Here is a 15,176-nt window from a genome sequence, read left to right as displayed (position 1 = left end):
GCCCTTTCCACAACCAGTTTTGCTCTTTTAACGAAAGAAAACAATACCCACTACCCAGATTTCACAAAACTCATTTTTCACCCAAAAGCTATCTATATATCTAGTTTTTATCGAGGAAAAATACGAATACAAAATATGAATATCACATATATATGCATGGTTGATAAGCAACTATCTTTTACCAATTTAAACCAATCAAATCATGCATGAAAATAAGCATGCTAGATATTGATATGTAAGTTCCTACCTTAGCCAGCTCCGTTCTTCTCAAACCCCACTTAACCGAATCCACTCTTATTTAACTCCTATAACATCATATACATAAGTAGGATATTAGAATTTATCAAACTAACGAGAAATTCTTATTTAACGTAAGACGAGAAGAAATCTCAACACTAAGAATTTGGTTTCAAGCAACTTTTCCTCTAACTACAGTTAACAGCGGTTACAGGTCATTTCTAGCCATTGTAGGACCTTATGCCAACACCCATCATATCCATTCCACTAACGATTAAGATTTTTCCCAACTTCAACTACAAACCAATTTCACACCCTTCAATTCACATTAAATCTAGTAATAATTACGGGTGTGTTTCTTCTCAATCAATCATTAATCAATCTGATCTTAAACAAAGTGTGAAACTAACATAAATTTCTCTAAATTAGAGTGAATATATAATAATTCTTACCAAGTCAGTAAAAATAGCTCCTTAGCTTTATGCTCCACCAATTTCACTCCACTCTATTTTCACCAACTAGCTACTGTCGAAATTCAACACACTCAGTTCAATTATTTTCATCAATACACCCAAATCCATTGAAATTGAGTCTAAATGTCTATTTGAGACGAAATTTAACTCACCTTTCACTATGATACGATGCAATTCCAATAAATTTTGAATATTCACACTTGAATCTAGTGTTTCTAAGGATTAGGTGTGAAAACCTTAGGTTTGGAGCAATGGAAATTGGGCGAATTGGGTTTTCTCTCTCTCTTAGGGTTCTAAGTTGGCGAAATGGAGAAGAAAAGAAATTTGGTGCGATAAGTTTGGTGCGATTTCTATGGGTATTAGCTAAGGTTTTTGTAATAAGACTATCCTACCCTTACTTTGTTAGCTATTATCAATCAAGGCTTGCTCCCATGCTCTCGCGTGTAACGGTCTAAGTTAGTGCACATTATCCAGTAATTACTAAGCTATCGTCAAATGACTTGTCCAGTTCTAAAGTTTTCGGGTTTATAGGCGACAGACTCGTATTGACTATGCGAGTATTTAGTTATGCACACACGAATTTACCATGTATCGAATTATTTTATCACTTATTATTTATCTTTTTTTTCGATCTTCGTATATTCTAGGTAACTAATGATATGAAACCTTAGAATTTTTCAAGTGGTTTTCCTGAACTAAGGTTTCTCAGTCGGTGTTAAATTAATTTACGTTACGTCATGCTAAACGTCTATCCGACTGGCCACGCACGTAATCGTCCCTAAGGTTCACGTGTTTTTTACTAATTTACCCTTAATAAGAATTCAGGACTTTACCGTGAGTGATTAAAAAAAAATTGGTAGTGAGAGTTACTTTTTTGGTTGTTTTGTCCTTGAGAGTCACTCTCTCAATAATCAAATCCAAGAGAATAGTGAGATCTTTTAAAGCTAAAATGCACACTTTCTATAACATTCCATCAAGTTTGCAATTTGGTGTTCCTTTTAAGTACGCGTACATAATCCAAGAGGACGAAGTTGATCGTCCATTCGTTCATACATGTAAGTTACTAACAATATATCATTCGCCTAGTTCCATAAGTGTGAGTAACAGGTTTGGTCTTGAGTCTTGACAGGTGTTTCACCGGTTCGATTTTTTTTCTTCTATAAACTCACCGGTTCGATTCACTCTTTAGTACTAACTCTTTCTAACAATTATTTTGTGGCCAATATTTTCTTTTCTATTTCCTAAAATTTCAACTGGATGCAGATATTTTGTTACTTTGAAAATTAGAATACATAGAACCTCGATAATTTAATACCCATGGGACAAGGTAAAATCTATTAATTAAGTAGCGTTTTAATTACCAGTAAATTAATAGTTATTAATTTATCTAAATATTTATGAATTTTCAAAATTTATTCTAGAAATATTTTCTATGGTGTTAAAGATCGTATTATATTCCTTCATATATATTTCATTATACTTTAAGAACTTGTTCTTTTATGCTTTAATGTTTTAGGAAATAGATATGTATCAAAGTGATCTTATATGATCCCTGTCATTTAAGATTCAACTTGATTTAAATTTCACCACAAGACAAGCACACATGGGAGTACAAGACTCATATTTTAAAAAGGTACAATATTTCGCCTCATTTTTATTTTTTTTATTAATTTATGTAATAAATGAGTTCCACTAAACTCTACAAGGATTGTTTTTAAATATATTATCTTATCAATTTAGCGAAATTATTAATTTAGTCAAGTCCGGACTAACAAATTTTATTATGTAAGCACAATAATTAATTTATTATGATTCTCTAGCTCAAAAAATAGAAAAATTAGTAAATTACAAAAACAATGAGGGCGGCCCAGCCCATGTTAGTTCTCTCGGACTCCTGCCACAAGTCATGATGGCCCAAAATTTCAACACCACAGCAACAATAAAGTTGTTGTACTATCGAATGCGCCATTAAGATCGTGTAGTGGAGCGAAACTTAAAAATGACAATTTAAAAGTGAAGAGTTAACATTTGGAAGTTATTTATGAATACACCAATAAAATTACAGTATATAAAAGAAAAACTTATTCTCTTTTGTTCTTCCCAATAATAACATTCTTTTACAAATTACAGATTATTTTGTTTTTTTTTTGCAGAGAGTTCAAAGTTTTATGGACTGGAAATGTGTATATGAAAGCAGAGTTGAGGGTTCAATCTCTTCGCCAGTTTGCATTAATGCATTCAATTAGCAAAAGAAGTCTGGACCAACAGTCAATAAAAATAGAAATTAAAATAAATATAAAAAATACGAAAGTATTGTTGAAGAGACGAAGGTGAATTAGAGCATCTTATATACATTTACTTAGATAAAGGATGATTATATATCTAATAACTTCCAGTCAACCTGATAAAGTATCCCCTACGTGTAAATGGGCTACGAAAACCAGGCCCAGCCCAGCTCGGCCATTTTAATCGTCCCCGAGTCAACTCACTGTCCAAAATCTAGTGATAAGCTTGTCAGCAAAGTGCTAAAGTTGAACACTTTGAGTAGACAACTCAAACTTGAAAACAAGAAGAAGAAGAAGATGATGGGCTTCAAACACTTCCTTAAACCCTCCACACCATGTTCACACCATCTCTTTCCATCACTTATAACTCCAAACAAACCTCAAAACCCCAACTCAAACGCTCTGTTTCCACAGGGAAGAAATGTCGGGGTTTTAGTTTCTGCTGTGAAAAAGCAGAAAAGGGGTAGCAAGAATTTATTGGAGTTAGCTGCTTTTAATGAACTTGATGATGATGAGGAAGATGAGGAAGATGGGGAAGAAGAGGGGATGTTTATACCGCTTTCGGGTATGTCGGAATGGTTTGAGAATAAGCCTTCTGGGTTTGGTGTAGGGAAAGAATATGATACTTCTATTGAGGAAAAGTTGTTTGAGGAATTGGAACAAAGTAGAAAAGCACAGGCTGCTAATATTGCTAAGCTTAAGAGTAATCCTTCATTGGCTGGTTCAAAAAAGGAAAAGCAAGTGACAAAAGGTGCATTGTTTAGTTTGCATATGTTGTGCGTTTTCCAGTTTGTTATGTGATTATATTAATCTTGTGTGGAATATACTTATTGCATAATGTTGGGTGTTGCCCTGTGGAAAACAAAGAGAACATACATTGCTAGACTCCTTTGCGTAGTGTAGGGTTTTATATTGATAAATAAAATGATCCCTTTTGTGTAGTGTAGTGTTTTTCTCTAGTTACGACTATGTTTTATATAGGTTATGTTGATGGTTTATAGTGTCAAGTGAGAGAGGTTAATCCTCAAATATGGTACTTAGCAAGCCAATAGCTGGGTAAGATAGATGCAAAATCTGTTGAAAAGATGTTAACTTTTTCATTGAGTTGTATTTAGTTGTGTCAACACAGGAACAATTATTTGTATCACGACTTTCACCCTTGCAAGAAACAATTTTGTGAGCTTTTCAGAATGATGTGTTCTTATTAAAAAAAATCTCAAAAGTAATATTTTCTAACTATTCATGTTGTAGAAATCAAAATGAACTTCTAAGACCAGCAAGCAACGTCTTGCTAAAAAGATGCTAGTTCCCTTAAAGCATTAGATAGTTCACCATCACTGTAGGACTTACTTAGGAGGTGGTGGACCAACACTACTTCAAGGAAACCAGTCACTCCATCCCAACGATAGATCTTCTGCGGCATGACGGTAAAAATGACCACTACTGATAGGAAAATGCACATTTTTGAATGTGCTACTATGGAGGATCATGCCAGCTGACCTAACCAAATTTTTTGACATTGTAGAGCATGTGCAGAGTATGGGCAAGACGTTTTCGCGCAATATTTGCTGAGTTAATGTATGGAGGGCCATTAATATATGCACATACCTATCTGCTTGATTTGTCTTCTCTAAGCTTGTTGTTTCATTTACCTCTGATTAGTTGATCTCGTTCTCCACCATGCTCATATAGTAGTGATCGCCCGCTGAGATCACCTGAATCCTCTACCTTGTAGTTTTATATTCCAGTCATTAAGTCTTCATCCACCCGTTGGTGTAGTCTTAACATGAAATATGGTCTTCTAACCAAAGATCGAGCAGCTCTTGACGTTAGGCCAGAATGCCAGTGTCAAGGAACTGTAAGAGAAACCGTTCAGAGAGGCCACGCCATAGTCTTCGAATCTCTCAGGCGATGAATTTCTTGATTCAATGATGCAGTCCTTCCCCTTTTTATACTTGATATGTACTGAACCCTATTGTACAATGATGCAGTCCTTCCACATAACATTTTAAGCCGGTCCTACACTTTGCAAAGCCGGTACTAACTCAAAAATGTGTTGACTGCGCAGCCAAATAAAGGTGGATCCCTTTTGGACGTTACTTTTATCTGGGGTGGATCACACAAGTAAAGAGACTTTTCTTAGAGAAGGACGTCTTTCATTTGAAATATGAGTGTTGCCTCTAAGAGTATAAGATAGTTCCCTGTGTGTCCTTAGACCAACTAGTGCATAATATCATGGGATTTGAGTGATTATGTGTGATGAAAAAGAGATAAATTTCCTTTCTATTTATTTTTTTTGGAATTTTTTTTTGTACATGTACAAATTTTCCAATATGATAATGAAATTAGTTAGCTGATATAATTCTTGGGTAAGCAATTTCTATCTCCCGTAGATGTAACTTGTATGTTGGTAAACGATGGTCTTGGCCTTGTAGTTCGGAAAGAGTCAAAGAGCTGTATCTTTCCTTAGGTCATTTATTTTGAGGATCTTGTATTTGGTTGTACATGTTGAGTAGAGTTTCGAGGATGTTGTAGCAATGATGCATACACTGTAATTCTCTCTCTCACACACAGCTAACTTTACCAATTGCTTATCAAAGACGAATTAGGTTCCCATTGTGTTTGCATGATGTCCTAATGGCCGTTTGAATGTTTCTGTTCTTTGTAGCATCCTCTACGCTTTTATGTTTTATTGCTTTTGCTTTATCATAGTTCTTTTATCTGGGAAGGACTCTGCTGTAGTATTCTTGCATTTGAATTGGTTTACTGGTGGTCTGTTATATATATATTTTTCAACTCCCCCCAACTATTGCATATCCGCAGTTTCTTATTTTTCCTTGCTATGCTGGGGATTTGCAGCATCTGAGTCTGTTCCTAGTGGATTTCGTGTGCGTATTGGGAATCTTCCGAGGAAAAAGAATATCCAAAGAGATTTGAAGTTGGTGTTTAAAGAATTTACGGCCAAAATCAATATAAGCCCAGCTGTTTCAGGAAGCAAAAAGACCAGGGATCCTATTTGCAAGGGGTTTGCCTTTGTCAATCTGGAATCTCTGGAGGCTGCCAATAGGTAAAAAGTTATATATGAAATATCTCTAGGCAGTCCAAGTTTATTTACTCTTACAATTATTTTCTTTTTCCTGTTCAGTGAAGTGTTTTAGGTCATGTTTATTCTTCTGGGATTTAATCACGATTAGAGTTTCTTTTTAGCATGATTTCATTGATCTGAAAGTACACAATTTAATGATTATTATCATTATTATTGTTTCTGTTTCTGTTTCTGTTTTTACTTTTTTTTTTTTTTTTTTTTTGTGAAGTTCTGTTTAGCCATTTTTAGGAGAAGAATAACGTTTTGAAAAGGATATTATTTGGTATGCTTTGTATAAACAATTCCAGTCTGTGTTTATTATGCAGTGAACTTTGAAAACTGTATGTAGGTTTCACTATTGATTACTCTAAACAATCTTTATGTTCATTTCTCAAACATTGAAGAAACTTGAGGCAAGATCTGTAAGTTAATAAAAGTTTTCTTTTTGGCAAGAAGGAAAGTTCTATTAACTACTGAAATGAGAAGCAGCAACTTTGCTAGTTATTTTACTGGCTTGATTCTCTCCTCAAAGGTGTCGTTAATTCCACGAAAGACAAAAAAATGAGAAGATGTGGTGTACTCTTTTATACGCTTCTTGTTTACTGTTAGCCTGAGAACCTTGCCATCACCACACCGACCAATATCTGATTAAGGCCTGAGTAAACATTAGACTGAGAGCAAGTCCGGTGCATGTGCTAAACCCTTATTATACATATTTTTCACCCAATGAGGTCAGAAATGCAATGGAACCCATGTGTTATCTCTCCTGCCATTTTACTAGGTGTTATATTCGCTGGTAAGTTTGGCAGTGAGATAGCAATAATTAATAATGCTATAAATCAGGGTAGAAATTGTGCCGTCTGTACATCAGACAGCAGAAATTGTGTTGTTTGTCCACAGAAATTGTGTCGTTTGTCCACTTCTTCTCCCTTAACATATACCACGTGCTTACCGCAAGGCAGAATTTGTGCCGTATGTTGCATAAGTGTGCAACATACGCCAGATATTATGCCATTCGTGACTTATTGGCTGCTAAATATGGAAGATGCATAGGCTTGGTGATTGGTATTGGTTGCTAAAATAGCATGTTGTATTGGACTAGCAATGAGCCTGCCAACTTATTGAGGATACTCGTAAGACTAAATCTGAAGTGTGCATTGTTGGCTTGCAGAGTACATTGATTATAAATGTTCAACAAGCAAGCCTTTACACCTAATTTTGGGACATGATGTCTCAAAATCTTGAGTTTGGCTCAATTCAAACTTCAGGTGATTAACCACATGTTCTAATTTTGTAGGTTCGTCCAAACTTATTCCGGGAGATGTATAACTTTTGGTAAAGTTGAAAAGCAGATAACGTGTGAGATAACAAATCCACCCAAATCTTCCGACCTTTCTGAACATTCAGCAGATGATATTCATGCATCTGCTCCTGAACAATTGCTTACATCTACTCCTGAACAATTGCTTCCAAGTATGGAACCACACTCTTATGCAGATTCTGACCTGGTAGATATCTCCTTGGACTCGGGTGATGTAAGCTCCTCTGTTGATACTGATGGTCAGGTTAATGAGTCTATATCAGCAACCTCACAAGCAATAGAAGAGGGCGTTGCACATATAACCCTGTCAGAGATGAATGACAATGAAAATGCAGGACCAAAAGCAGCAGATAAAATTGATCCTTTGCCTGTGAAGCAACAACAGAAAAAGCCAACTATTAAGAAAAAGCCAACTGTCAAAGGAAGATCACATAAGTCTCCAAAGTCGAACATTCCTGGATCAGCAAAGAGGTAGACTATGCATACATGTCGTGTTCAGTCCCTAATGTTAACTGTAGGTCTGGAACACATTCTTCACATTTTCTGTTTGTTGTGCAGATTGAAGGTCAAGGAGAAGGCTGTTCTAGCAGATGTCTTCTCCAAGTATGGGGAAAAAGTTTCACTGGCATTAACAAAAGAGCGCTAATGTAGAATAATGCTAAACCATTAGACAAATGTTATGTCAACACCCAAACTTTTTTTGTTAGGTTAGTAGGTGTACAATTGGCGAAGTACGATGCCATCAGTCTGAGCTAAACCTAGAACTCTATTGGTCGTTTTTGTAAGAATGATTCTAACTATGTAATTGATGGGATATGATGGCATCAGTCTGAACTAAACTTAGATCATTACAGGAACTATACCTGGCCCCGAAAAATGTAATTGATGGAATATTTTGTTGTTGTTATTTGGTTGTACATGGTCCCGAGCTGGAGGGGATGCTGGTGAGTTTTTAGTAATGAATTTTAATTGACTCTACAGACAAACATTTCCATTCCATTTCATTTAATTGAGTTTTCTAGTTGCCCTGTAGCTGTGTGAAGAGATAGGTAGCCTTCTCCATTTCAATTTTTTTTCACTAAACTAGAAAAGAGCAAAATTAACTAGAAACTTAACCAACATTTGAGAGAATTTCTCATCCATTCAATATTTGCACGCACATTAACATTTTAATTTGCTGTAACAACATTTTATCAAAGCACCCCAGTCCAATGTTACAAGTTGTTCAAACTATAAAATAGACGATACCCAAGTTGGATTTGTAACTGATACCACGCATCATACTTCAAAGGGTTAACGAGTATTAACCACATCCCCCCCTCCCTTAAGATGGGAAATCCCAATACACACAAAACAAAAGTCAAATTGGGTTGACCCTATTTTTTTTTGTGTGTATTATAGAGGAGGGGAGAAGACCCTAATTTCCCATCTAGTGGGGGAAACTAATTGGCTCATCTAGTGGTTAACCCTACTTCAAATTTCAAAATCAATAATCATGAGTCACTCTGATTATTAAGAACTGGGCCCAGTTTGGCTCCTTGGGTTTGATCCAACCCAAGCCCAAACTTAAACCCAAGTGCTTCACTTCTACAGTTGTAGTGTTGTACCCTCAAACCCGCTTAAACCCCAAGCTCACTCACTCCTTGCAATTCTACGGAGAAGCCATCTCAAATAGCAAGTTTTAAAGGTAACGCCCTTCTTCTTTCTCTTTACATTTATTCCGTTTAAACCATTATAACTTTTTATTCAATACTCAAAACCCTAAACCCTCAAAAAACAAAATAAAAAATCATTCTTTCCTCATTTTTCTTCACTTCCATACATGATCACATGAGGCATGGTTGCAACATATATGCAATCTCGTGCTCGTACAAAATATGAGATTTAATGAATATGCTACTCAACATAATATCCCACGGACTTTGCACCAAGCGGACTGAATCACAAAAGCAGCATCATTCTGCTTCCCTTGCATGCATATACCAGTGAGTCCTAAAATTTCATGTTATCAGACCTTAGAGATCTCCACCAAGAGTTTGTGCAGGGATTCTGGCTTTGAAAAGAAAGGCGAGTGATCGGAGCCTTTTAGGAGGCAGACCCGTTCTGGAGGATTTGCATTTATCATGCTCTGTTGTAGAGATGGCGGTATGACACCACCATCAGTAGTCTCTATATAAAATTTCCTGACAGATCCATAGTTTTCATCAGAAAGCGAAAGCTTCTCTAAAACGGGCGCAAACGCCAAACGGGATCGGCCTCATCGAAACTGAAGCCATTGCAACATCCAAACAAAAAAAGAAAAGAGTTGATCACTATAACATGAGTATTAAGTATCACTAAAGGGAAGAAATAAAAACTAAAATATCAACCAAGAGTTGGGTATTTCTAAAAACTGGACATTTCACCTCACAAGGAGCTGCATTATAGAGAAAGGCTGGAGGTTTGAGTGTTCCATTGTGCTTTAGGTGGGTAAACCGTGTATTGGTTAATTAATGACGTAATCTTTTGGGTTTAGGTGTTGTGTGATTTTCCCTATCACATTACATCCCATTTAATATTGTTAATTTGGTAAAAAAAAATGGTATTCTTTATTTTTAAGGAATAGGCTGCACCAATCGCGATTGCAGCACATACACACTATTTGCACAATGGCAGACAATATATAATATTTCGAAACCATATATATATATATTTGAAGAGGTTTTCAATCTAAAGCAAACTGACAACTCATGATGGGATCCTAGCATCGGGTAGATTAATCTGTTCCCATGCAATTGGTATATTAATTATAGATAAATCTATATAAGGGTGGTGTGGGCCCTAGAAACCAACTCTAACTTTTAGATCTATTAATTTTTAGATGTATTTATAATGTTTATGACATGGCGGATCTTAAGACTTATGGGGAGTGAACAGTATAATAAGTACATGACAATAGGAGTATTAGATCATTGTTTGAAGTCAACAAATGTGTATGGGCTTTTTGGGTGAACAGTTGGGCTTTTTTCGTCGGGCTTCTGTTGGGGCTTTTTAGTGCCGTAGCACGGACCAATACTAGTAGAAAACAAAGAACAGCCGAAAGTGCTCATTTATAATTGGGTTTACTAGTATTACCTCCCACCACAAAAAAAAAAATAATAAAAAAAAAAAAAAAAATCAACTTGGGTATATTCACTAGGAAGGCAAAAAAAAAAATCAATAGGATATCAATGCTGTCAGTGGGTGTGTTTCTCTAAATAGGAAGGCAAAGAACCAGTATATATTCACTGATTAATAAATTCACAAACATTTGTATATAAATCAATTTAACCATTTCAATCCACGCGTTGTTGAGATCACCGAAGAAATTTAGTTTCCATCCACAAACAAGAAAGGGGTCTAAATGGGAATTGTAATGCCACAACTAGTTTTAAGTTAATCTCTAAACTGATTTCGAGCAGATTAATAATCATGTATGAGTAACTTGATACACGGTACCATGCATTTACCAAAAAATAATGTTAGACATTCTCTTAGCATTCTAAAGCAACTTGAAACCTAGCCAAATAGCTCATATCAATTAGTGATGTCAAACCTGTTGGGAGAACATATCATTAGTACTCTGTGCATCAAGCAACATTGCTGCAGCAATAAAAACACCTTTTGCAACCTTGGATGGGAACAACTCCACGACATACGATATACATGCACCACCCAAGTCATGCCCTACCAAAATCCTACACCAACATTTATATATATGATTATCACAAAAGTGAAACTTTCTTTTTTTAGAAAACTAATTACCCTACCAAATTAAGCACTCCAACTGCCACTCTGAGCAAATTCAACTTTAGAATTACCTAATCTGTGTGTTCGTAAAATGCTATACATGAGCACATTTAAGGCAAAAATAATAAGTTCTTGGCTTCTTGCTGTTTTTTACTTGGGATATATTTATTTTCAGAAGGCCTTTATGGGATGGACAATATTCAGGAAAATAAAAATAAAAAGTGATGGGAAAGATTACTGAGCCTTGTAGGCATGTGAGTTTGGGGCGAATTATGAGAAGTTGGTCTCTTCACACTTTATGCCCATAGTTTGGATGGCAAATCTCATGCAAAGGTAATACTTCTCTATGATTTTTCTCAACTGATTAATATAACATATAGCCATGAAATATGAGAATAATCGTGTTAGAAAGCTTGCTGACCATTTACTCTCAGAGAACAATTTACATACAAACACTTTCAAGGCACACTACACACAATCAGTCTATGACAAAGGCATCACAAAAGAAATTTTAGCAGAAACCTACACTGCCAAAAGAAACACTACTAGTTCGCAATAGCATAGATATTGAAAGAAAAGCCTTTAATGGTTAGTAGAGAACTACATGTTACCTTAAAAGATGGAATTTTAAATGTACCCCCTTGCTGATAACATCATATGTTTTAAAAAAAAACTTATTAGGTGAAAGTGAAGCTCTAGAGAATTGGATAGTGAATATCGAAAAAGATGATAGATTCCTAAACTCGAGACACTACAATTGCATGATAGCAGGTATCTCGAAGTATATGCATGTCACAGAAAGTGAAAAACCAACAATAATAATGAATTAATTCACATAAAACAATAATAAGAAAGCAATAAATAACTTAAAAGAACAGAATGAACCTTTTCCCCATTTCCAAGATTTTTGAGGAAATCAATAAGTGGCTTTACATATTTAGCGAGCTAGACTAGTAATGTTGTTTGTATCACATGAATGAACTATGGATCTAGTTAAATCTATAGCATCAACTCTGAATCCTCCTTCCTCTAAAAGTGTTATGGTTTTGTACCAACACCAAGCACCAAAACCTCCTCCATGTACAAGGACAAATCGGTTGGTCTCCAGTTCTTCAATGTTCAGTTCCTGTCTCAAAAACAAACAAACTATATTGCTATGAATGCTTCACCACTACAATATGCGATAAGTATTTAACGTGAAGAGATCTCTAATATCACAGTGCTGACAAGAAACAAGTGACTTGAGCAGTACCAACCATAATTGGTCAATAAACTACTATACTATTACTTGAAAAAAAAACAAGGAACACAGAAACATACCATGAGTTTAAAATCAAAGAACAAATATCACAACTGAACCAACAATGTCTAACATAGCTTTACTTGAAACAAACAGAACAAGAAGAACGAACCCAACAGCCTTGGTTTTTTCAATATACACAGTCCCCAAACCCACCAAATGCATATGTTTGTTACACATGGTACACCTGAGACTATAGTTTTTGTTGTCAAAAACAAATATTAGTAATATTTAGCAACTAAATGCCACATACTGAATTTTTAATAAATCAAAACTAAATACCAATGAAAAAATAAAAAATAAAAAATAAAATGTAAAAATCTAACCATTCTATTACACAAAAAATACCACGTATTTGTTTACCACTACTAGTATGAGTTTTAAGTTTTTAACTCTTTGTTTTTTGTGAAACTTATTATAGCTTTAATTACTCAATACTGCTAGGAACATTTGTGAGCAATAGAAGTACAGAACTCTAATCCACGTAACATTAGTATAAAAAAAAAAATTGGACTCATTTCTCACGTCTCTACACCAGCACAAACTATTTTGGGAAAAAAAATACGAGGCATGATTATTGACATGAACACACAGAAAAAACAGATCCAAGGAATGTAAGAAAAAGAACCAACGCCAAACAACATCACTGTTTAAATAGATTGTACCACCCCCCAAAAAACATCACCTAACCCTAATGGAGACTCGAGGAGCTTATGATAAATTGGAAATCAATCATCACATCGAGTAGCTGAAATCGCAGTAAGTGTTTTGCTGATGAATAAAAGTTGACCTTTCTGGCTTCTTATACCTTTGTACATTATATGAAAGGTAAGATGCGTGTGTACTTGTGGGTGCAAACTTAGAAAAAAAAAGTACTTGAAGATTGCACTATGCTGTAAACTAGTGAAATGCTCCTTCACTAGCAAATTTTACCCCTTGTAAAATGAAGTTTTATTTACCAAAAATCGGATTACTAACGTTTAAGAAGAAGCTTACTTGACAATACAAAATTACTAACAGATTTTGGTTGGAGACAAAGTGGTATGCTAATGGCTTGTTATCAAAGGCAAAACTTGTCTGTCATCAAGGTGGAGACACAGATGCTCAAAATGAAATTATACCGCCATGACACGACTGATAAATTTCATAGCCAGTTTAATATTATGAAAATCTAAGGAACATATGTTTCAAATATGGTGTAACAATATGAATAGAAAAGGATTTTACCATTAGTTCACTTTTATGCTGCTAATTTTAAGAATGAGGGACGTAATTTGTTCCTCGGGGTCTACTACGAAGTCATAAATGTATCCTGCCAAATTTCAGAAGAGACGTATGGGCAAGTTGACAGAAAAAAGAAAACCAGGTAAGATTAAAATGGGCACAATACAACGTGACAGTCAGGAATATCTTATGAAATGCATCTTCAATCCAGAGACTTTAACAAGTAATATTCAATTACAAATGCAAATGTAAAATAAACCACGTTCGAAACAAAAATAAATAAATAAACAAAAAGTCACCTGGGGATGCCGAATATCAAGGTGATGAGATTTCTGTAGCAATCTGCAATTTAAACAAGAAAGAGTCTTTACATGAAATTTCTTCTAAAAGAATTGTACAATAAATAACTTGGGACTGAAAAATATACTAGGCTATAGAAGTAGAATAATCTAAGTGAAAATGAAAAGTTCAATAGGCAAGACATGCAAACACTTGTTGCTTTGAATCCGACAACTTGTTCTTGAAAATCCGCATGCTTTCATCAACTACTGAGTACTGACTGAACAACAAAACTAGCAGCTATCCAGATTATATAAGACAACCCCAAACTCCATCTCCATACTTTACTAGTTATTTCTTTCAATCAAACATACACAAAAAAAACTTCACAATTATGAATCATAGATTAAAGAATGAATGGAAGGAAGAAAGAATGTTTCAGTTATTACTGTTGTTGTTGTTGTTGTTGGGTAGTAGAGAGTGACTCTCGAGGACAAATCGAGTGAAATAATCACTCCCAAACCCAAGATTTTTTCATAATCACTCTCAAGGACCGGCTAGATGTCCTTGATGCGAAATAAAAAATGGGTCGGGTAGATGAAAGGTCAAGTATACCCCTGACCCAGTGTATAAAGTATGAACAATCATTGTTCATATACAAAACATGCGAGCTCATTGTTTATACCTATTGGAGTATGAACACTCATTGTTCATACCTCATTTCATTGTTCATACCTATTATAAAGTATGAGCAATGATTGTTCATACCTACTAGAGTATGAACAATGGATGTTCATAGCTCATGACTATGAACATTCATTGTTCATAGTCCAATTGTGGTATGAACAAAGAATATTCATAGCTCATGACTATGAACATTGATTGTTCATAGTACAGTATGGACTATGAACACTCATTGTTCATAACTATGAGTTATGAACAATGAGTGTTCATAGTCCATCTTGTACTATGAACAATCAATGTTCATAGTCATGAGCTATGAATATTCTTTGTTCATACCACAATTTTTATGAACAATGAGTGTTCATAGCTACCGAACTATGAACGATCAATGTTCATAGTCCAATTGTGATATGAACAAAGAATGTTCATAGCTCATGACTATGAACATTGATTGTTCATAGTCCAATTGTGGTATGAACATTGATTGTTCATAGTCCAATTGTGATATGAACAAAGAATA

At 35.0% G+C, this 15,176-nt stretch overlaps 1 protein-coding gene across 1 annotated transcript; it reads left to right on the top strand.

Moving 5' to 3' along the window:
* The first annotated feature begins 3,121 nt into the window (after nt 1-3,121).
* On the top strand, nt 3,122-8,387 carry LOC147523205 (uncharacterized). The gene is made up of 4 exons (XM_086597849.1): nt 3,122-3,746; nt 5,855-6,062; nt 7,378-7,872; nt 7,960-8,387. The coding sequence occupies exons 1-4, from the start codon at nt 3,137-3,139 to the stop codon at nt 8,045-8,047; spliced, it is 1,401 nt and encodes a 466-aa protein (XP_086453975.1). The 5' UTR covers nt 3,122-3,136; the 3' UTR covers nt 8,048-8,387.
* The last annotated feature ends 6,789 nt before the right edge of the window (nt 8,388-15,176 follow it).

This window comes from Coptis chinensis, chromosome 1, assembly GCF_015680905.1.
Source record: "Coptis chinensis isolate HL-2020 chromosome 1, ASM1568090v1, whole genome shotgun sequence".
NCBI classification, from domain to species: Eukaryota; Viridiplantae; Streptophyta; class Magnoliopsida; order Ranunculales; family Ranunculaceae; genus Coptis; species Coptis chinensis.
Note: the sequence above shows the minus strand (reverse complement) of the source record. Positions and strands in the feature narration are given on the sequence as shown.

Coding starts and splice junctions, on each gene's coding strand:
- LOC147523205 (XM_086597849.1), top strand. CDS start 3,137: ATGGGCTACGAAAACCAGGCCCAGCCCAGCTCGGCCATTTTAATCGTC. Junction 6,063..7,377: donor TCTCTGGAGGCTGCCAATAG/GTAAAAAGTTAT, acceptor CTAATTTTGTAG/GTTCGTCCAAACTTATTCCG. Junction 7,873..7,959: donor ATTCCTGGATCAGCAAAGAG/GTAGACTATGCA, acceptor TTTGTTGTGCAG/ATTGAAGGTCAAGGAGAAGG.